Source organism: Oryx dammah, unplaced genomic scaffold, assembly GCF_014754425.2.
Source record: "Oryx dammah isolate SB20612 unplaced genomic scaffold, SCBI_Odam_1.1 HiC_scaffold_13, whole genome shotgun sequence".
NCBI lineage: Eukaryota > Metazoa > Chordata > Mammalia > Artiodactyla > Bovidae > Oryx > Oryx dammah.
In genome coordinates this window covers 27,957,002-27,979,528 of record NW_024070197.1, presented here as the reverse complement: position 1 = coordinate 27,979,528, position 22,527 = coordinate 27,957,002, and the positions used below count along the sequence as shown (strand labels likewise).

General features: G+C 43.2%; 1 protein-coding gene across 1 annotated transcript in view; it reads left to right on the top strand.

The window, feature by feature from the left end:
• Positions 1–2,461: 2,461 nt before the first annotated feature.
• WWP2 (WW domain containing E3 ubiquitin protein ligase 2) overlaps positions 2,462–22,527 on the top strand; it is a 148,093-nt gene continuing 128,027 nt past the window's right edge. The window contains exons 1-2 of the mRNA XM_040253215.1: positions 2,462–2,562; positions 19,055–19,139. Of these exons, the coding sequence (XP_040109149.1) occupies positions 19,070–19,139 (70 nt within the window). The 5' untranslated portion in view covers positions 2,462–2,562; positions 19,055–19,069. The remainder of the gene's footprint in view (positions 2,563–19,054; positions 19,140–22,527) is intronic.

Below are 22,527 nucleotides of genomic sequence, written 5' to 3'. Positions count from 1 at the left end.
AAGTGACTTAGCAGCAGCAAACATATATAGAAGGACTCCATGTATAACTCATTTGGAGATAATGACAACTTTAACATGTGAGACCCTTTATGAAAGAGAAAAGGTCTTGATTGTGTGCCAGTGAAGATCTGACTTCACTTCCAAGAAAATTTACAGGCTATAAAACTTTACACTTAACAGTTGGGTAGGGAAGAGAAAAACTTGATGCAGAAGAAACACGACTTGAATTCAGTAAGTATATCTAGAATTCCTCTGGACTTTCCTGGGAGTGTCCCGGACTTTCTTATCTCTGCCTTTGACCTTGTTTTCTCTTCTGCCTGAAAATTCTTCTTGCCAACCCCCACTTACTTAGTCTCCAAGAAGCCACTCTGTTGTTCCCTCTGTAAACTTGTCCTGATTACTCAAATCAGAGTTTTCTCCAAGGACAGATTGGGACCCTTATTTCCCACCATACTTAAGACATTTCAAATCTAGCCCTCAGTGAGCAGTTATTACTTCTGCTTTGCATTGCAGTTACTTGGTTGTCTTCTTTAAGTAGGTTAGAAGTCAGGGACTGTTTTAGGGGCCTTTTTCCTTAAATGAACATTTCAACTTCTTTTTAATTTGTTGGGGGTGCTTTCATGATGACAAAGTTCAGATTTTTTATGTGTCTTAAAATATCTCCTGTATTGCAGGACCTATAAAAGCCAGTTCAGTGCTCAATAAAAGTTGATGTAGTCTATTCATTCAACGGATTATTTAAAGAGGCCTCCTATTGGCCAGGTACTGCTTTGGAAGCTGGGTTATAGCTCCTGTCTTCATAATTTTTTTGTAGGGGGGTAACAGATTATACATATACACATTCATGTGAAAGGCAGATAGTGCTAAGTTGAGGAAGTACGGAGAGAAAAACAAAGCAGGAAAGTACTGGTAGGAGGGGGAAGGAAGAGATCAGTTGCGATTTAAACTAGTGTGACCAGGAAAGGCTTCACTGCAAGGGACAGTTGAGCAAACATATGAAAGAGATGAGGGGTGAGCCAACTGACTACCCAGGAAAAGAGCTTTCCAGGAAGAGGGAAAAGCCAAGTCCACAGACCCTCAGGCTAGCTTGGCTGAAGCAGGGTACTGAGTGAAACTGCAGTTGGAGATGAGATAAACAAAGGGGAGGGGTGGAAGGGACCACGCAGAGACTTTATGAAAGAAAAGTGAAGTCTTTCAGTCGTGTCGGACTCTTTGTGACCCCATGGACTGTAGCCTACGAGGCTCCTCCGTCCATGGGATTTTTCCAGGCAAGAGTTCCGGAGTGGGCTGCCATTATTTAGGATATATATCAAGCTTTTACTCCTTTAACTCACAGTGAGAGACTGCCTTGGCTAATCCCTTTTTTCCTTTTGGTGAACACCTACTCAAATGCCACCAAATCAAAGAGGCCTTCCCCTAGAATAGAATTAGTACCGCTCCCATCTAAAGACTTTTACTAGATAAATTTTAATAGTTTTATAGATGGGATTACTCTAAGAATTAAGGTGTTAAGAGAGGACTATAGCTCCTTTAAAGGCCATCTCCTGGATGGATTTGGGATGGGAAAAGTAGAGACTAAATGCTCAACCAGTTTAATTTGTATGCATATCTGATCCCTCCACCTAGAAGACCTAAAAATAAGACTACTTAGTTCACAGTGCTTATGGCTAATTACTTAATACTAATTTTAGTTAATTCTGATTGAAAGTGAAAATTTGAGCCTATTTAAAGTGAAAAATTGAGCCTTCATTCAACTTGTTAAAGCTGAAATTCTTGACCATCGGTAAAGAATACTGACTTAAAATATTTTATTTTCCAATTCATAAAGTTCTATCTAATCTATATATTATCGAAATGGGGCTAGTTTGCTGTGCTGGGGCATCTTATGGACAACAGCAAAGATTTCAGAGCTTTTCTACCTTTGTTTTATGTCACAAGAACAGATGCTCCACAAAAGCTACTTTTGAGTTTCTAGAGCCTAGAAACGTGCCTAGCACAGAGTAGGCTTAGGGTTGTCAGATATAGCAAATTAAAACATAGGATGCCCATTACATATGAGTATCAACTAGTTTTTTTTAAACTATAAATATCTACTGTACCGGACAATATTTTGGGGCACACTTCCGTATTAATGGCTGTTTAAAATTACAATTTAAGTCGGTGTTCTGTATTTTATCTTGTCTGTTAACCCTAAGGAGTTCAATAAATATCTACTGACTTAATAGACTGAACGCCTCCTCTCACCTGTAAAATGGGGTTAAGATAGACCCGCCCTCAGCGTTGATGGGAGGAGTAAAAGAAGCGCCTGGCACTCTGCGAGACTTCAATTTGTTTGCTGGGAGACCATCTAGCAAGTGGAAAATCCTCCCACTTTTTAAACAAAGGACAAGCAGGACTTCTGGCCAGAGGTTCTCAGGCCTGGCCTAGGTTGCCCACACCTGAGGCCCGCCCAGCCTCTTCCGGGTCAGCTGACCGCGCGTGGTCACGTGACCTGGCCGGAGTGCGGTCTGTGGAAAGCGGAAGTGGGAGAGGAGTTGGGCGCCGCTTCTGTGGCCGCTGCAGGTAGCCAGCGCGGGCACTGGGGACGCAGCGGGCGGGTGGGGGCGCGGAGAAGTCCGGGGGCGGCGGGCGGCGCGGGGTGGGCCTGGGTGGGCGCGGCCCCGGCGCCGGGGGGCGGTGGCTTCCTGTGGGAGGGGCCTGGCGCGGCGGTTCCGGCCTCCGAGGAGGGGTGTCCCGACTCCCGCCCGAGCGGGGTGGGCGCGCCCCTGGCCGTGCGCGGGGGCTGCTCCGAGGTGGGCGCGAAGGCCGTCCTGGGGTGCGGCGGCCAGCAAGTCGTCCCGGAAAGGGAAAGCATCATAGGTGCCAGGCATGAAGAGGAGTGACCTTTGTGGAGGAAGCGGGGCAGGGGGAAGGGGCGACTTAGGGGATTGAGTTGCAGTGGGTCGCCTGAGAATGGGCGAGTGACATGGTGGGGAAAAAAGGAAATTAGCTAGCAAGAAGATGCAGCGTGAGCCTCACCTGAGAGTCTTTTCCTTTCTTCCTCTTTAGAAATGATTGGTACTCCAGACTTTGATTTTGTTCCCATTCAGTGTTTTAAACTTCAGGAGGGATCACAGAATCTTGACCATCTTGCTTTCGTCACACTCACTCAGTCCTGCTTGGGTAGAGTTTCCACTTCTTGGGAACCTAGTCCTTCAGGTCATCTATCTTAGAGGTTTGCTCAGATCAGATCAACTTCTAGACTTAAAAACAGAGTATGGGCACTTTGCTCTGGCCTTAAAATGGCTTTTAACCTCCAGTGTTGAGGAGGACCTAGTCCCAGCATGCCCTCACCAATATAGATACTGCTGTAACCTTGGACAGTGTCTGCCTACACTACTTTATGACTTTTCCTCTTTCTTCAGTTTAAATTATTCAGTTTGCTTTACCATGTGACTGCTTATCTCCACGGAATGTAACTAGGTAGCAAGACTGAACTGTGACCTGGATCATGATTTTGAAAATAAACACCTGTGCTAAAGCTGTTCGTCCTCTTTTTCTTCGTATTTACTAACATTTGCAAAGGTGGAATGAATTTCACAGATGTGGTATTATTGGAGTGAATGTGTAAACTGAACATTAACAGGAGCCAGAGTCATTTTGGATTACAAGTAGGGAAAAAAAAATACTTTTGTAATGAATAATGAGTTCAAGTTTTTGGAGTACTTGACAAATATTTAAAAATTGATTTTTGTGGCAGCCCTGTGAGTTAGGTTGGGAAGGTGTTATTCCCATCTCACAATGACCAAACAGACCTGAGAGAGATGACTTGATTTTTTTTTTTTTTTTGACAATTTTTTGCTTATTGATCCTTTCTCCCTGCTAGACTGCAAATTCCTCAGGGGTAGAGTTCATCTTATTTGACTTATTTAACTACTAACCTAGTTCCTGGCACATTGTGGGCACTTGGTAAGTGTTTGGTAGATAAATGAGTTTCTAGAGGTCACAGACCTGTGAGTGGAGGACAAGATTTGAGCCTGAGTCCTTGATCTTCTCTTGTCAGATGTGCTTGCCGTGTTCTGTTATTGGTACATGTGAAAATGATGGGCAGGAGATAAGGCTTGAGTTGGCTTCTCAGCCTCCTTCATTTAATGACTACTTTCCCAGTTGCAAAGAATTTATGACAGCATCTCATTTAATCTTTACTGTGATCCTGTGAAGATTGGAATTGTCCATTTTCTGCAGAAGAAGAAACAGGCTTAGTGAAGTCCTTGCTTTAGAATCTGGAAGTAGTGAGTGACTGAGTAGGGATTCAGGCCCAGGCATTTTATCCTTAAGCACATTCTTTTCCATTTATAGAAGCAACATAAAGTTTTATTTAAAAATTTTTTTTTCAACTGTATAAAGGATGACATTTTAAGGGAAAGCTAGTACAGGTTATAGCAAAAATTGTGAACATGGAGTGTAACTGAAGTTTAGAAAATCCTGTGCTATACCGTAGCTGCCTCTTCCTGGGAAAACATTTTTTCATTCAGTGAACATTTATAAGTGCCCACTCTGTGCCAGGCATTGTTTTAAAGTCACATTGTCCAGTATGGTGGTCACTCTGCAGTGCTGAGCCCTGGAATTAGGCTATGAATATAAAATACACACTAGATTTTTGAAGTCTTAGTATGAAGAAAAAAGGCAAAATATTTAATTCACTTTTTAAAATATTATAATACATGATAATGTAAATATAATATGAATATGTGCTACAAATGATGGTATTTAAAATTTATTGGGTTAAATACAATAGGATTGAAATTTCCTCTGTTTTTAGTTTTTAAAATGCTTCCTGAAAAATTAAAAATTATAGTGCACAGTGCTATTCTGAGCACCAGGACTATGTTACACAATGAAGGCAAAAACCCCTGCCTTTGTGGATCTTTAATTTTAGTGGTGAAAGGCACATGAACAAAATAACCAAGTAAATGCGCACTATGTTGTAATAAAGGAGGGAGGCAGAATGTGGAGTGTTGCCTGGCATTAAAATTTTATTTATTAATAAAGTAATAACCAGGTCTTAGTTGTGGCACTTGGGATCTTTAGTTGCAGCCCATGGGATCTTTAGTTGTGGTATTTGAACTCTCAGTTGGGATGCGTGGGATCTAGTTCCCTGGCCAGGGATTGAACCTGGGCCCGCTGCATTGGGAGCTCAGAGGCTTAGCCACTGGACCACCAGGGAAGTCTTGGCATTGCAATTTTGAAGAGAGTGCTTAGGAAGTCTTCCTGAGAAGGTTAACAGTTGAGTGAATATCTGAAGGAGGTGAGAGGAGCCAGGTGGCTAAATGGGGACACAGTGGTCCAGACAGAGGGAAGAGCAAGCTCGAAAGCCCAAAGGATGGACCATCCCTGGCAGGTTGGTGGACTTGCCAGGAGACCAGTGTGATTGGAGTAGGTGGGTGAAGGGGAGGAATGAAGAGGATGAGGTCAGAGAGGCGTTGGGGGTAAAGAGAGAGATGGGCAGGTTGTAGGAACCTTGCAGACCACTGTGAGGATGTTCGTTTTCACTCAGAGTGAGTTGGGGCCATTGGAGGATTTTGTGCAGTGGATTGGACACATTTCATCTTGTCTTTTAACAGACTCACTCTGGGTGCCTTGTGGAGAAAGCAAAGAGGAGTGAGATAGAAGCAAGGAGACAAGTTTAGAGGGTCCTGCCTTGGTCCAAGTGAAGGATGGGTGGGTGGCAGTGATGGAGGTGGCCAGCAGCAGTTTGGTGTGGGTTTATTTTGAAGTACGCCAACAGGGGATGTGGAGGGGATGTGAAAGGAAAAAAGGAGTTACGGCAGTGCAATCTGTGGTGTGAACACCTGGAAGAATGGAATTGCCACTAACTGAAACAGGAAGTTTCAGACCACCTGACCTGCCTCTTGAGAAACCTATATGCAGGTCAGGAAGCAACAGTTAGAACTGGACATGGAACAACAGATTGGTTCCAAATAGGAAAAGGAGTACATCAAGGCTGTATATTGTCACCCTGCTTATTTAACTTCTATGCAGAGTACATCATGAGAAACACTGGGCTGGAAGAAGCACAAGCTGGAATCAAGATTGCTGGGAGAAATACCAATAACCTCAGATATGCAGATGACACCACCCTTATGGCAGAAAGTGAAGAGGAACTAAAAAGCCTCTTGATGAAAGTGAAAGAGGAGAGTGAAAAAGTTGGCTTAAAGCTCAACATTCAGAAAACGAAGATCACGGCATCTGGTCCCATCACTTCATGGCAAATAGATGGGGAAACAGTCGAAACAGTGTCAGACTTTATTTTTTTGGGCTCCAAAATCACTGCAGATGGTGATTGCAGCCATGAAATTAAAAGATGCTTACTCCTTGGAAGGGAAGTTATGACCAACCTAGACAGCATATTCAGAAGCGGAGACATTACTTTGCCGACTAAGGTCCGTCTAGTCAAGGCTATGGTTTTTCCAGTAGTCATGTATGGATGTGAAAGTTGGATTGTGAAGAAAGCTGAGTGCCAAAGAATTGATGCGTTTGAACTGTGGTGTTGGAGAAGACTCTTGAGAGTCCCTTGGACTGCAAGGAGATCCAAGCAGTCCATTCTGAAGGAGATCAGTCCTGGGTGTTCATTGGAAGGACTGATGCTGAAGCTGAAACTCCAATACTTTGGCCACCTCATGGGAAGAGTTGACTCACTGGAAAAGACTCTGATGCTGGGAGGGATTGGGGGCAGGAGGAGAAGGGGACGACAGAGGATGAGATGGCTGGATGGCATCACTGACTCACTGCACATGAGTTTGAGTGAACTCTGGGAGTTGGTGATGGACAGGGAGGCCTGGCGTGCTGCGATTCATGGGATCACAAAGAGTCGGACACGACTGAGCGACTGAACTGAACTGAACTGAACTGACTGAAACAGGAAGACTGTAGGAGGAACAAGGCTGGGGCTCAATTTCGTTGACTCTGATTGTAAAATGCCCAGTGATGGCGTCATGCGCAGTTCAGTAGGGAAGTCCGGAGTCAGGCTGGGCTGTTGATATACCTGTAGAAGTGGTTAGCATGAGGAGGTGAAGAGACTGGGCGTAATGTGAATACATAGCCAAAAGCAGTGCTAGAACTTAAATTTCGAAACAAAAATCTTGGTTTATAGTAGCAGGTATTTTAAGCATTTCAGTGTGTCTTGGGGAGCTTGGTTTTCTCTCCTTTTCACTTTTCATCTAAAGACCCTTTTGAAAAACCACGAACTAATGGGTTTCTTTTCTTTCTAAGGAGGCGACTCTTCCAAGTGCTTGTCTCTGTAGTGCCTCCGAAAATCAATTTGAGTTCCAGTTTTTGGAATTAGTTGGTCTGTCTGGGTTGGCAACCAATTTAGAGACCTCCAAGAAAGATGGGAAAGAGACAGACAGCCCGCAAGGACGGGTAATGGCTTTTTACTGTTGGAAATGTTGGTTCTACCTAAGAGGTATTGAATGAATGTTGTTGCCAGGCATCCTGCTGTTTTATAGATTTAAAACAAACAGAATCTCTCTGTGGTGAAGTGATCCATGCATGAGGTGGTATAACTTAAGACATGGATGGGCTGGCGTTTGAATCTTGGTCTTCTGAACCCAGGTCTGATGCTTCTGTCAGCAGGACCTATGGTAGTGGATGCTCACGTCAGCTTCCACTGGAATCAAGTCAGTGAACTGCTTTTGATTGACTTTGGGTCACTTCAGACAATTTTAGACTCTTGAATTTCTGAGAGGTAGGGACAAAAGGGAAAATCTTGTTTCTCTGAAAAAGAATCAACTGAATCTTCTTGAGAAGGTTGCAGTCCCCTGTTCCTGCTTCTCCCCCAGCAGCTTGAAAACAAACATTCGGTGCTTTCAGTCCCCATGTTAATCACTCCTTCCAGGAAAATACCAGATATCAAGACTTGGCAGCCCTGATCTAGGGCAGGTCCTCTTTCTGTGTCACCCATGCCTTTGCTTCCTGTTTTGTCCTTGGAACTGCTTTCCAGTCTCCTCTGTCTGTTTTATTTTGGCCAGCTGTGCAGCTTGCAGTTCCCCAGCCAGGGTTTGAACCTGGGTCACAACAGTGAACACCCAGAATCCTAACCACTAGGCCACCAGGGAACATCCCTGTGTCTTTTATTACTAACTTACAATTCCACTGTGCTTCCAATGCGATGACCTCCCTGTCCCTCCCTCTCTTTTTATGTGCTTGGTCTTTGTACGGATGGCCTTTGGCCAAGTTCAGTTCCATCTGATTGCTTTTCAAGATGGGCCTTTGGAGGATGGAAGGGAACTCAGTGCCGGACAGAGGAAAGAGGCCAAGAAAGAAGCATTAGTGTTGGAAAAGCAAGAGAGGGTGGAGGAAAGGAGGAATCTTCTGAACAGACCTGGCTCATCCACATCTTTCAAGAAGTGGATACAGAATGGATCTGCACTTATGAATAAGAAGCTCTGCCTGTTTCTACCTGTTATTAAAAACACATTTATTTGTTTATTTATTTAGGGCTGTGCTGGGTCTTCGGTGCTGCACGGGCTTTTCTTCAGTTGCAGTGAGTGGGGGCTACTTGCTCGTTGTGGCGAGCATGGACTTCTTACTATGGTGCCTCCTCTGGTGGGGCATGCACTCTGGAGTGTGTAGCTTCAGTAGCTTCAGCTTGCAGGCTCTGGAGCACAGACTCTAGTTAGTTGTAGTGCAAGGGCTTCGTTGCTCTGTGGCACGTGGCATCTTCCTAGACAAGGGATCAAACCCGTGTTTCCAGTACTGGCAGGCGGATTCTTTACCACTGAGGCACCAGGGAAGCCCTTCTACCTATTTTTAAACTAAAAATCTTAGTGCTGGTGAGTTGTCTTTGCTCTTCCCTACCTCGTCTGCTGTGCAAGTTCTTCTGTCTCAAGATCAGTGTTTCCTTGAGTCAAACCTGGGTCAAGAATTTCAGGAATCTCAGAGCTGGAATTTCAACATCAAGAACACATTTAGCTTGTAGTAATCCTTAAAGAGCACTTAGTATTATTTGCTGGCTGCTTTACCTGAACTGGTTTATTCCCTATGATCGTCTTACAAGGTAAGTAATAAATGCTATCATTAGGTTCATGTCACAGACTAGGAAACTGAAATTTAGAGAGGATGAGAAGTAACTTGTCGAGTGCCACTTGATGGCTAGTGACTGACGAAGTAGTCTGTTTCCAAAAGATTAACTTACTGGTCTAAAAGATTCTTGCTGAAGTTGAGTGATAAGAAGAATCAAGTATTTCAGACACTGTCACTTGCTAAATCTGATGTGTGGTTGCTTTCTCCTGCCAAAAGCTCTCTGAGGATTTATTTAATGGGGGTCTCTTAGATCAAGATATCTGAGTCCCAAAGGGCTGGGGCCTCATGGCATTCTGTATTTCCAGGGCCTGGCACAGACCTGGGGCTCACCAGGGGTCTGTGAACATGTGTCAAAAGACTGACCCTGGCTCAGGACTGGTTGGGTTGAATCAAAGGGGTTTGGAAGAGGTACAGTCAGAAGGCCAGATGTCCTCTTGCTGAAGGTGCCCTTGACAGGTGTAGTCCCCTGCCATAACCCCTGCAGATACCAAAATCTGCCACTGCTAAGTGAGAAGTGTCAGTCACTCAACTGTATCCTACTCTTTACGAACCCATGCTGAAAGAATCAACCTATCCTGGGAATTCCAGTGGTTGGGACTGGCACTTCCACTGTGGTAGTGTCCACGTTCAATCCCTGCTCAGGGAAGTGAGATCCTGCAAGTCATGTAGCCCAGCCAACTGCAACAACATAAGAATGAATCCATCCTAATAACACAAACATTGAGTTGTCCACTGGCTGATGAATGGGTAAACAAAATGCGGTCTGTTCTTACAAATGGAATGTTACTCAGCTAGAAAAAGAAATGAAATACTGATACCTGCTACAGTGTGGGGAACCTTGAAAACATTATGCTAATGAAAGAAACCAGGTGCAAAAGACTACATATTGTTTGATTTCATTTATTTGAAATATCCAGAATAGGCAGATCCAAAGAGACAGAAGAGGTTAGTGGTTAGGGACAGGGGAGCAAAGATGAGTGAGTGACTATTGGTTTCTTTTGTGGGGATGGAAATGTTCCAGAATTCAATAGTGGTGATGGTTGTACAACTCTCTGAATATACTAAAGCTCACCAAATTGTACGCTTTAAAAGGGTGAACTTATGGTACCTGAACTATATTTCAACAAAAAGAGTCAACCATGCATTTTCACCTCTATATTCTGTCCAGGTCAAGTCAAGGATTGTTTTTCTATTTTAATTGCGCTGGGTCTTCGGTGTGGCACTTGGTCTTCTGTTGCTGTGGAGCATGAACTCAGTAGTTGCCCCGAGGCCTGTGAGATCTTAGTTCCCCCACCAGAAATTGAATCCATGCCCCGAGCAGTGAAAGTGCAGAGTCCTAGCCTCTGGATTGCCAGGGAATTCTCCAGTCACATCTCTTACCACTGTCATCCTCCTCTTTCTCTGCCCTCCAGCAGCACTGGCCCCCTTTTATTCCTTACACTCTAAAGACAATCTCAAGAGCTTTCAATCTCAAGAGCTTTCAATCTCAAGAGCTTTTGTTCTTGCCCTTTTATCTGCCTGGAATGTTGTTTATTTGGTTGCTTTGGGTCTTAGTTGCATCATGCAGGCTCTTTTGTTGCTGCGAACAGACTCTCTAGTTGTGGTGTTTGGGCTCAGTAGTTGCGATGCTCTGGCTTAGTTGCTCCATGGCATGGGAGATCCCTGCATGACAAGGTGGTTTCTTAACCACTGGACCGCTAGGGAAGCCCCTATCTGCTTGGCATGTTCTAAGGCAGATGCCCTCAGTTCCCTTCTTCAGATCTTTGCTCGGAAGGGAAAGTGAAAGTGAAGTGAAGTCGCTCAGTCGTGTCCGACTCTTTGCGACCCGTGGACTGTAGCCTACCAGGCTCCTGTGTCCATGGGATTTTCCAGGCAATAGTCTGGAGTGGATTGCCATTTCCTTCTCCAGGGGATCTTCCCAACCCAGAGATCGAACCCAGGTCTCCTGCATAGTAGACAGACGCTTTACCGTCTGAGCCACCAGGGAAGTCGGAAAACCCCCCTTCTAAATGAGACTTGCCTTGTCTGCAACCTTTAAAATTTTACTTCCAGCTCCCGCCACCAAATCCCTGTGTTCCTTCACTGCTTTGTTTTCCCCAATACCGCTTGTCCCTTCTCTAGTTCTCTTGTTTGTTTCCTATTTGACGTCGCCTCCCCACACACACCATTTCCCTCGGTGCCCGTCTTTTACTGTATGAAGAAGCCAGCCGGTGGAGCTTCATTTATTCCTTCCCTCATGCTCTTTCCTGGTAGCTTAGTGGTAAAGACTCTGTCTGCAGTGCAGATGACACAGGAGGCTTGGTTTGATCTTGGGTCAGAAAGAGCCCCTGGAGGAGGAAATGGCAGCCCACTCCAGTATTCTTGACAGGAAAATCCCATGGACAGAGGAACCTGGCTGGCTACAGTCCCCGGGGTTGCAAAGAGTTGGACATGAGTGGGCATTCACGCGTGTGCACGCGTGCACACACACATGCACACACGCATGCTCTTTCCTGTATGTACATGTAAGTCTCTGACCGATACAATTTTCTTTCTTTCTAAGGAACTTCTTTTCAACAGTTTTTGCAGAGCAGGTTGTTGTTTGAGAATATCATTTTTTCTCCTTCACTTTGAATGGTAACTTCATTGGATGGAAAATTCTAGGTTGGTGGGTTTTTCCTTTTAACACTGTAAATATCCCATTGCATTCTCTTCTGTCTTGTTTTTTAAGTTTATTTTTTGATTTTTATATTAAAAAGTCAAACTGACTTTGGTATTTTTGATTCTTATGAGCTTCCTGGGTCTGTGGTTTGGTGTATGTCATTAAATTTAGGAAATTATTGGCACATTACTTCAGATATTTCTTTTGCTCTGTTCTCTCTTCTGGTATTTTAGTTATGTGTATTTTATACCCTTTAAAATTGTCCCACAATTCTTGGAAATTTCATTTTTTTATTTTTTCACGAATTCTGTTTTTTCTCTTTGCATTTTAGTTTGGAATGTTTCTATTAATTTATTTCCAAGCTTACTGATTCTTTCCTCAGCCACGTCCAGGCTACTCATGGGCCTGTCAAGGCCTTCATTTCTGTTACCGAGTTCTGCATTTTCTTTGTATACTTTCTTAGAGTTTCCAGGTCTCTGCTTACTATTACCCCTCTGTTTTTAAATGTTGTCAGCTTTTTCCATTAGAGCTCTTAAGATATTAATAATACTTATTCTAAATTCCCCGTCTGATCATTTGAATATCTATGTCGTATCTGAGTCTAATTCTCATGCTTGCTTTGTCTCTTCACACTATTTTTTCTTGCCTTTTAGTATAGCTTATAATTGCTAGTTGAAAGCCAGGCATGATGTATTAACTAATAAGACCTGGGGTGAGTGAACAGGCTTTTATCTAGTTGGGCATTTTGTGTAATCTGGCTTGGAGTTGGCTTGTATTTAATGACTGAAGTAACTGAAGGTACCTGAAGCTCATATTCAGAGAAGGCAATGGCAACCCACTCCAGTACTCTTGCCTGGAAAATCCCATGGATGGAGGAGCCTGGTGGGCTGTAGTCCATGGGGTCGCTATGAGTCGGACAGGACTGAGCGACTTGACTTTCACTTTTCACTTTCATGCATTGGAGAAGGAAATGGCAGCCCACTCCAGTGTTCTTGCCTGGAGAATCCCAGGGATGGGGGAGCCTGGTGGGCTGCCATCTATGGGGTCACACAGAGTCGGACACAACTGAAGCAACTTAGCAGCAGCAGCAGCAGCAGCAGCAGCAACAGCAGCAGTTCATATTATGCTAGTATCCTTGTTTTTGTTTCCCTTGTGTCTCTGGTCCTCCTAAGAACTTTTTCTTAAGTAGAGTGTATACCTTTTAGCTCTTTCAATTGTAATCCACTGTTATTATTACTATTTTGGACCCTTGATATAGTGGCAGAATGTGGGGGAGGGAAAGCATTTTATAATTTTATGGTTGAATCTCATTTTTTTGTTGGTGTTGGGCTGAGTGACTTGTGGGATTTTACTTCCCTGACCTGGGCCCTCGGCAGTGAGAGCGCAGAGTCCTAACCACTGGACTACCAGGGAATTCCTTAAATCTGAGTCTCTTAATGGGTCTCTGTCCCTGGGCTTTGACCTTCACAAGTGTTTAATTAATTAGTTAATTATTCATTCATTTTGCTATGTCTAATCTTAGTTGCAGCACTCAGGATCTTTAGTTGCAGCATGTGGGGTCTAGTTCCCTGACCAGGCTTTGGACCCAGGCCTACCTACCTGCATTGAGAATGTGGAGTCTAAGCCATTGGACTCCCAGGGAAGTCCCTAAAGACAGTTTTTATGAAATAACACTTTTCTTTATGTATGATATACTTTTATATTTTCTACTGTTATTTTATATTTTATTTTAGAAAGTGCTTGTTGAGATCTATATAGAGGTGAAGTTCAGAAGACAATGTTTTTTATTTTTTAAGGGAATCTGGGTAGCTCTGCCACACTTAGTTCCAGCTCCCTTCTTTTCCTCCCAATAAATCCATCACTCCCTTGAATAATGAAATTCTTTGTGGATCTATAGCTTTTGGTGATATTTTAGCATGTTCTCCCTCCTCCCTCTGCCTGTCCCACATTTATGCTAACTCAGTTTTCTTGGGAATGACTTGAATACAAATACTTTCATCACAATTAGCAGGGGAAAAATTTACTTGAGCATGTAAAGAGTCATTTAGTTGTGTTGCTTAGACAGGCGAAGTGTAAAATCTGGATCTCAGGTTTCATAAACTTTCTAAAGTGGGTGTTAGGAGTTTGGACCTCATGCCCATTGGAACCATGTCCAACATGGGGCTCTGAGACAGAAATCATAGGTACTTTGGGGTAAGATCTGACTTCTTTCGATAGTGATGGTTATTTGTATTTATACATGGATTGCTGCTGCTGCTAAGTCGCTTCAGTCGTGTCTGACTCTCTGTGACCCTATAGACAGCAGCCCACTAGGCTCCTCTGTTCCTGGGAGTCTCCAGGCAAGAACACTGAAGTGGGTTGCCATTTCCTTCTCCAATGCATGAAAGTGAAAAGTGAAAGTAAAGTCTCTCAGTTGTGCCCAACTCTTAGCGACCCCATGGACTGCAGCCTACCAGGCTCCTCTGTCCATGGGATTTTCCAGGCAAGAGTACTGGAGTGGGTTGAGAAAGGTTCAATTCAAGACCTACCTTGTAGTGTCAGGGTGGTATCTTGATAATGGATTTGGAGAGACAGACAAAGCCCTGCATAAATTGTGAGTAAACAGTGACTGTAATTATGAAAGACGTTAGAGAAAGAAAACATGGTAGTTTTATCTGTTTCTACTGCTTTTCCTGTTGGTTTTGTTCTGAGCTGCCTTTGGAATTTATCTGATTGATTTTGTTTTCAGGCCATGGAGTATAGATCAAGAGGTTTGGTCTTCCTCCCATTTAACAGAACATGTGAGGGCTTTGAGTTTCATCCTCTAGAATTCTCTCAAGTTCCATCCAAAGGCTAAAAACAGCTAAAGCTCAAGGAGAACAAGCTAGTTTAAAAACTACACTCAGTCGAGTTGCTTTAGGAGAAAACAAGTCCCAGTAGATGTAAAGATTTTTAAATTATTCTTTTTTTTTTTAAAGTCCACAAATAATGGATTTCCAACTTTTAGTGCTTGAACCTCTGTTACTGAAAGCCCTGAGGCTTAATTTACAATCATTAATCTTTCCTTCATTACTCAAGATATCATCTTTTTTTTTCTCTTTTAAAATTACTGTTAAACTATGAAAAAAGATCAAACATATGATGTGGTTCAGAGAATAAGATAACAGTCATAAAAGCCACCATCTGGATTTAATGAATATTAACATTTTGCCATATTTGCTTCAATATTTTTTCCTTTAAAGAATGAAGTGTAGCAGATACAGTTGAAGTTCCCTCGGTCTCTCTCTGTTCGTGCCAGTTGCCCTGCTCCCTCCTCTGCTCCGTCCTCAGCGTGATGTGGTTCCTTCGCATCCATGCTTCTGTACTTTTATTCCCTTATGTGTGTGCACAACAGTAGATGCACTTGTTTTATGTAGGTTCAGATGCATACCAATGGCATTGTCCTATTGGTATGCCATTGGTGTGTAGGCTGAATTCCTACATTTTAAGACATATATAGCATCACATTTTATAACTATTTCACAATGTATTCATTCCTGTCACTGTTGGGCATTTGGGTTATTTACAAATGTTTGCTGTTATGAACATTGCCATGTTGAACATTTTAAACATGGTTTCTTCTGCACTGGTTGAAAGATTTTCCCCTGGCAAATACCTGCGGGTGGAATCCTGGGAGGTACAGTTACTGTTGTTATTCAGTCTCACAGTCGTATCCGACTCTCTGCGACCCCATGGACTGCAGCACGCCTGGCTTCCCTGTCCTTTACCATCTCCCAGAGCTTGCTCAAACTCATGGCCATCAAGTCGGTGATGCCATCCAACCATCTCATCCTCTGTTGTCCCCTTCTGCTCCTGCATTCAATCTTTCCCAGCATCAGGGTCTTTTCTAATAAACTGGCTCTTTGCATCAGGGGGCCAAAGTATTGGAGCTTCACCTTCAGCATCAGTCCTTCCAGTGAATATTCAGGATGCATCTTTAACTCAATCAGAGGTTGCCAGATACCATCTAATTTTCATTGCTTCCAGAAGTATGGATGGAAGGAGTTGTCATTAACTGAGACACAGAACAGGATTGAGGGCAAATGTCGGAAGCTCAATTTTGTCAGTGGACAAGAGGACCTGAGGTTCAAGAGTGAGGTTCGTACTGGACACACCCGTTTGGGATTGTCCACAAAGAGATGGTAGCTGAAACCATGAGATGTGCTGAGATAACCTAAGGGGAGATGTACAAGGGCTAAGCTATGGGACACACGAGTGGTTGAAGGTTAAGGAGCTGAGAAGAAGCCAATGAAGGAGGCGGAGAAAAAGCAGCCTGAGAGGCAGGAAGAGAATCAAGCAGGTGTGGTATCCTGGAAGAGACCAGAGGAGAAAGCATTTCAAGGAAGAAAGAGTCAACCATCCATTGTGTCTGAAGCTGCCAATAGGTCATCTAAGACAAGGATTGAGAATTCACTATTGGATTTAGTACCATGGATGTCTGGTCTCCAGAAGTCTTGATAAGAATAGTTGCTGTATTGTATTCCTATATGTTACCCATAACATTCCAGAAGTTTCCACTGCTGCTTTACATTTAAGATCAAAGTAAAAATGCCTGTTACAGACTAGTCTAGAAAAACAACTGGCCCCTTAAAAATTTTTTTGGACTGGTTATATCTCATAAAGAAGGCAAATGGTTTTGTTTTGTTTTTGCTAAAATCTTGAAGCATAGAATTCATCTGTGGAAAATGTCAAAGTCAATGTGACTTAGCTGTAGCTACATTTAATTCTCATACAAAAGACTTCCATTCTTAGAATAATATGGTGCATTCATAAGCACATTTTAAGGCTAAACAGCTCTTCAGAAGAGGGAGTTAAGAGGAGAGATCAGATACAAATAGAATGAAAGAGGTACAAATGATGTTGAGTGGAATAGGGATTTCATAATGTTCTTTTTTTAAAATTGGGGTATAATTGCTTTATAGTGCTATATTAGTTTCTGCTGTACAATGAAGTGAACCAGCTTTATGTGTACATATATCCTCTCCCTCTTAGACCCCCTCTATCCCAATACTTTGGCCATCTGATGCAAAGAACCTACTCATTAGAAAAGACCTTGACGCTGGGAAAAATTGAGGGCAGAAGGAGAAGGGGACAACAGAGGATGAGATGGTTGGATGACAACACCAACTCAATAGACATGAGTTTGAGCGAGCTCCGGGAGTTGGTGATGGACAGGGAAGCCTGGTGTGGTGCAGTACATTGGGTTGCAGAGTCAGACACGACTGAGCGACTGAACTGAACTGATCTCACCGTGTAGGTGAGCACAAAGCACTGAGCTGAACTCCCTGGACTGTATAGCAGGTTCCCACTAGCTATCTATTTCACACATAGTGTATCAATTCGTCTCCCAGCTCATCCCCTCCCCCACCCCATGTCCGCACATCTGTTCTGTACTTCCATGTCTCTATTCCTGCCTTACAAATAGGCTCATCTGTACCATTTTTCTAGATTCCATATATATGCGTTAATATACAATATTTGTTTTTCTCTTTTAGTCCTACTTCACTCTGTATGGCAGCCTCTAGGTCCAGCGGTGTCTCTACAAATAGACTATTAACTCATCCAGAAAAAGGAATGAGATTGGGTCATAGTGGGTGTTTTTTGTTTTTGTTTTTTAAATAAGATATATTTGTTTACTTTTGGCTGTCCTGGGTCTTCATTGCTGCACACGGGCTGCACAAGAGTGAGCAGGGGCTCTTCTTGATTGTGGACCACCAGGGAAGCCCTGGTCACAGTGTTTTCACAGTAGCTGTTCTTGGGTGTGGTCCTCAGGCCCCCAGTGGCCCCTCACGACTTTCAGGGTTCTGCAGGGCCAAAGCTGTTCTCATGATAACTTTGCCTTCTTCCACTGTGACACATCTGCACTCATGGTGCGAAAGCAAAGGTTAGTGAGCATGTTGGTGCCGTAGTGTAAATCAGGGCAGTGTGACCAGCCCGGGCTGCTGTCAAGTGTGTTCCTCACCACGACCCACTCAGGAAAGAGGAAAGAAAAAGCCAGTTTCACTTGAAAATGTGCTTGATGAAGCAGTAAAATGACTAATATTCTGTGTGATGAAAATGGAAAATATGCCTAAAACACCTTTTCCTATGTACTGCAGTATAATGGCTGTGTTGAGAAAAAGCACTTGTATGACTCTTTGAATAGAGAGCTGAATTATATAGTTGCTTTTCTCACGAAATAACATTTTTGCTTTATAAAAAAATCAACAGACAACTTAATGTTAATAGATTTGGGTGTTTGGCAGACATTTTCCTGAAGATGAATGAAGCGAGCCTGTCACTTCAAGGAAAACAACTGACAGTACTTTTTGCCTATGATAAAATATGAGCTTTAAGTGAAAAATAGAAATTTTGGAACCCTTACATCTACCACAAAGAGCTTGAAAGCTTCCCAATATTCAAAAACTTGTCTGATGAGATCAGCGGTGACATTCACAAATGGGATTTTTTTTGGATAGAGTATGATGAAACATGTCAACATTTGGACTATCTACAGACCTCAGTGAACCAATATTTTCCAAATGATGATGTTTATGCAATTATATATGAGTAAAAAGATCCATTCAGAAGGCAAGATAGACTTCTGCTTCTAGCCAGGATGGAGCGACGGGTATGCCTATGGCTGATGTCAATCAAGAATTATTTCCTGTGCTCATTGGCCTGGTCCACATGCACATGCCGGTGAGCACAGGGTGGTCGACTTGTGCCCCGGTAACTGTGGGGCTTTGCAATCAGAAGATGTAGGTTGAGTCCTGGCCTGTCGTTTCCTTGTCCAGTAGGCACACTTACTGGTGTATCTTCTTTAGAGAAATGTTTATTAAAAGCTTCTGCCCATTTATTTATTTTTGGCTGCACTGGGTCTTTGTTGTGACATGGGCTTTCTCTAGTTATGTCCTGGGCTTTTTTTCTGGCAGGCAGATTTTCCTTGTGGACCACGGACTCTAGAGCTCACGGGCTCAGTAGTTCTGGTGTGTGGCCTCAGTTGCCCTGCAGCATGTGGGATCTTAGTTCCCCTACTTTTTTTCTTTTAATTGTTGAACTGTAACTTTATTTTTAGAGATATTATTTTAGGCTCTCCCTCCTTAAGACTCGGATGTAGCAGTGCTGTGTCCTTCTCAGCTCATCCAAGTCATACCCAGATTCAGTAGTCATTGCAAGAGAGACAGACAGACATCGCTCGGCCGGAAGCAGCATGGCTGCTGATGGCTGCAGTTGCTTGGGTGTTGCTATTTTCTTGCTTCTGTCTCTTTAAACTCAGATATTAAAATTGAGCTCAGTTCCTTAGTCTCTTATTAGATGTCCTCTAAACCTGCTGCCGTATTTGTCTTTCAGTGTCCTGGTGATGACATGGCATCTGCCAGCTCCAGCCGGGCAGGGGTGGCCCTGCCTTTTGAGAAGTCTCAGCTTATCCTGAAAGGTGAGTGGCACGGTATGAAGTTTATCATTTAAGGTCCAGCCCCATCTTTGGGAAAGAGGTGGAATTATACCACATCTTGGCTTAGGAGCAAAACTATTCATTCTTACAGGGTTGTCAGATTATATCTGGAATTCTTAATTTTTTTTTAGAATTAAAACATTTTTTTTGGCTGTACCACGAAGCATGTAGAGTCTTAGTTCCCTGACCAGGGATTGAATGTGCACCCCCTGCATTGGAAGTGTGGAGTCTTAAGCACTGAATTACCATGGAAGTCCCCTAAAGTTGGAATTCTTGCAGAGGAAGAAAAAAAAGGAACTTTTTGGAAGGATTATACAAAATGGCAGTTCCTTCCCTCCCCAGGGCTCTTTTCTGTCTATGCTTATCCCCCTACGTGAGCTCATCCAACCATATCACTTTGAGATGTCACCAATAATAAGATTACTGCCACATTTGTACCTCCAGCCTGGCCTTGTTACCTCCTGGTTTGTATATCCAGTAGCCCATTTGTCATCTCCTCCTGAATGCTTAGTAAACATCCAAAATGTGACATGCCTGGAACTGACCTCCTGATTTCTCTTTTTCCTCAAAATTCTGTATTCAGCAAATCTGCTTGTGTCTACCCTCAAAACAGGGGCCATGTTCAGCCACTTCTTACCACCCCTACTGTCCCACCAGCTGGCATCATCTCCACCTAAGATTAAGGCAGAAGCCTCCCAACCCGGCTTCCTGCTTCTTCCCCTTGCCCCACTTCATTCTGTTGATCACACAACAACCTGTGATCTCCTTAAATTAGAAGCCAGCTCCTGTCACTCCTCTGCTCAAACATATTAAGGACTGTCTCCCTCATTCAGCGTACAAGTTGAAGATCCCACGTGATATGACCCCTGCCGCTCCTCATTTCCTGTTCCTCATTCGCTCTGGCTAGATGCACAGGTCCATGTGAACTGCCCTTGCTATTCATTGCCCCTGCCAGGCATGCTCCCACCCCTAGGCCTTTGCACTTGCTGTCCTCTCTGAGTGAAATAACCATTTTGACCCAGTTATCTACCTGGTCTACATCCTTACTTTCTGCAGGTCTTTACCCCAGAGTCACCCTGTTCAACTAGGCCTTCCCTGACTCCCCCATCTGAAGACCCCCTACCTTGATTTCTTTATGTCTGTCCTCTTTTTGCTACTTTATCTTTCTCTTCTCAGCCCCTGGTAGTATTTAACACTCTACCTATTTTATTTTTTTTTACAATTATTCATTTATTTGGCTGCACACGGTCTTAGTTGTGGCACTCAGGAGAAGGATTAGAGTGAACTGCCAGGATTTTGAATTTGAGATTACAGCTTGTATTGCCTTATCTAATAATTAGCAGGACTAGGTCAAAACAGAGGCCTGCCCATGGAAACCTGCGATATCCTGAAGTGAAGTGAAGTGAAGTTGCTCAGTTGTGTCCGACTCTTTGCGACCCTATGGACTGTAGCCTACCGGGCTCCTCTGTCCATGGGATTTTCCAGGCAATAGTCCTGGAGTGGATTGCCATTTCCTTCTCCAGGAGGTCCCTGTTTGGGGGCCATGTTATTCAAGAACACAACACACTGACTTCTGAAGGTTTCTCTGTTGCCTTTCCCCAGTGTGTATTTTCTTACTAGTGTGGCGAGAGCCAACTTGATAATACAGGTGCATCTCATCATACATGCACTTAACCTGTAGGAACTTGGTAATAGTGACCAGGAAGGTGGTGGGGGAAAGAGAGAAGGATAAAAACAGCCACTTTAACAGTGTGGGTGGTTCTTCCTCCCATGTGTTTCCTGGGTGGAACCTCAGGTATAATCTGGGAACTGTGGCCTGTATCCCCTCTATCTGCCTTAGTTCTCTGTGCCTCTCCGTAGTGCAGTCCTAGAGATTTTTAAAAAATTGTATTGGAGTGTAGTTGATTTACAGTGTTGTGTTGGTTTCAGTTGAACAGCAAAGTGAATCAGTTATATATAAACATATATCCACTCTTTTTTTTCTTTTAGATTAATTTCTTTATTTTAATTGAAGACTAATTACTTTACAATATTGTGGTGGTTTTTGTCATACGTCGACCTGAATCAGCCATGAGTGTTCATGTGTCCCCCATCCTAAACCCCCCTCCCATCTCCCTCCCCGCCCCATCCCTCTGGGTTGTCTGAGAGCACTGGCTTTGAGTGCCCTGCTTCATGCATCAAACTCACACTGATCCCCTATTTTACATAGGGTAATATACGTGTTTCAGTGCTGTTCTCTCAAATCATCCCACCCTCGCCTTCTCCCAGAGTTCAAAAGTCTGCTCTTTACATCTGTGTCTCTTTTGCTGTGTTGCATATAGGGTTGTTGTTACTGTCTTTCTGAATTCCATATATATGTGTTAATATGCTGTTTGGTGTTTCTCTTTCTGACTTACTTCACTTTGTATGATAGGCTCCAGTTTCATCCACCTCATTGGAACTGACTCAAATGCATTCTTTTTTTATAGCTGAGTAATACTCCACTGCGTATATGTACCACAGCTTCCTTATCCATTCGTCTGCCGATGGACATCTAGGTTGCTTCCATGTCCTAGTTATTGTAAACAGTGCTGCAGTGAACACTGGGGGTACATGTGTCTCTTTCAGTTCTGGTTTCCTCGGTGTGTATGCCCAGCAGTGGGATTGCTGGGTCGTTTGACAGTTCTATTTTGAAATTTTTAAGAAATCTCACACTGTACTCTATAGTGGCTGTGCTAGTTTGCATTCCCATTAGCAGTGTAAGAGGATTCCCTTTTCTCCATACCCTCTCCAGTATTTATTGTTTGTAGACTTTTTGATGGCGCCCATTCTGACCAGCATGAGAAGGTGCCTCATTGTGATTTTGATTTGCATTTCTCTGATAATGAGTGATGTTGAGCATCTTTTCATGTGTTTCTTAGCCATCTGTATGTCTCCTTTGGAGAAATGTCTGTTTAGTTCTTTGGCCCACTTTTTGATTGGGTCATTTATTTTTCTGATATTGAGTTGCATGAGCTGCTTGTATATTTTGGAGATTAATCCTTTGTCAGTTGTTTCATTTGCTATTATTTTCTCCTATTCTGAAGGCTGCCTTTTCACCTTGCTTATAGTTTCCTTTGTTATGCAAAAGCTTTTAAGTTTCATTAGGTCCCATTTGTTTATTTTTCTTTTTATTTCCATTACTCTGGAAGGTGAGTTATAGAGGATCTTGCTGTCATTTATGTCAGAGAGTGTTCTGCCTATGTTTTCCTCTAAGAGTTTTATAGTTTCTGGTCTTACATTTAGATCTTTAATCTATTTTGAGTTTATTTTTGTGTATGGGGTTAGAAAGTGTTCTAGTTTCATTCTTTTACAGGTGGTTGACCAGTTTTCCCAGCATCTCTTGTTAAAG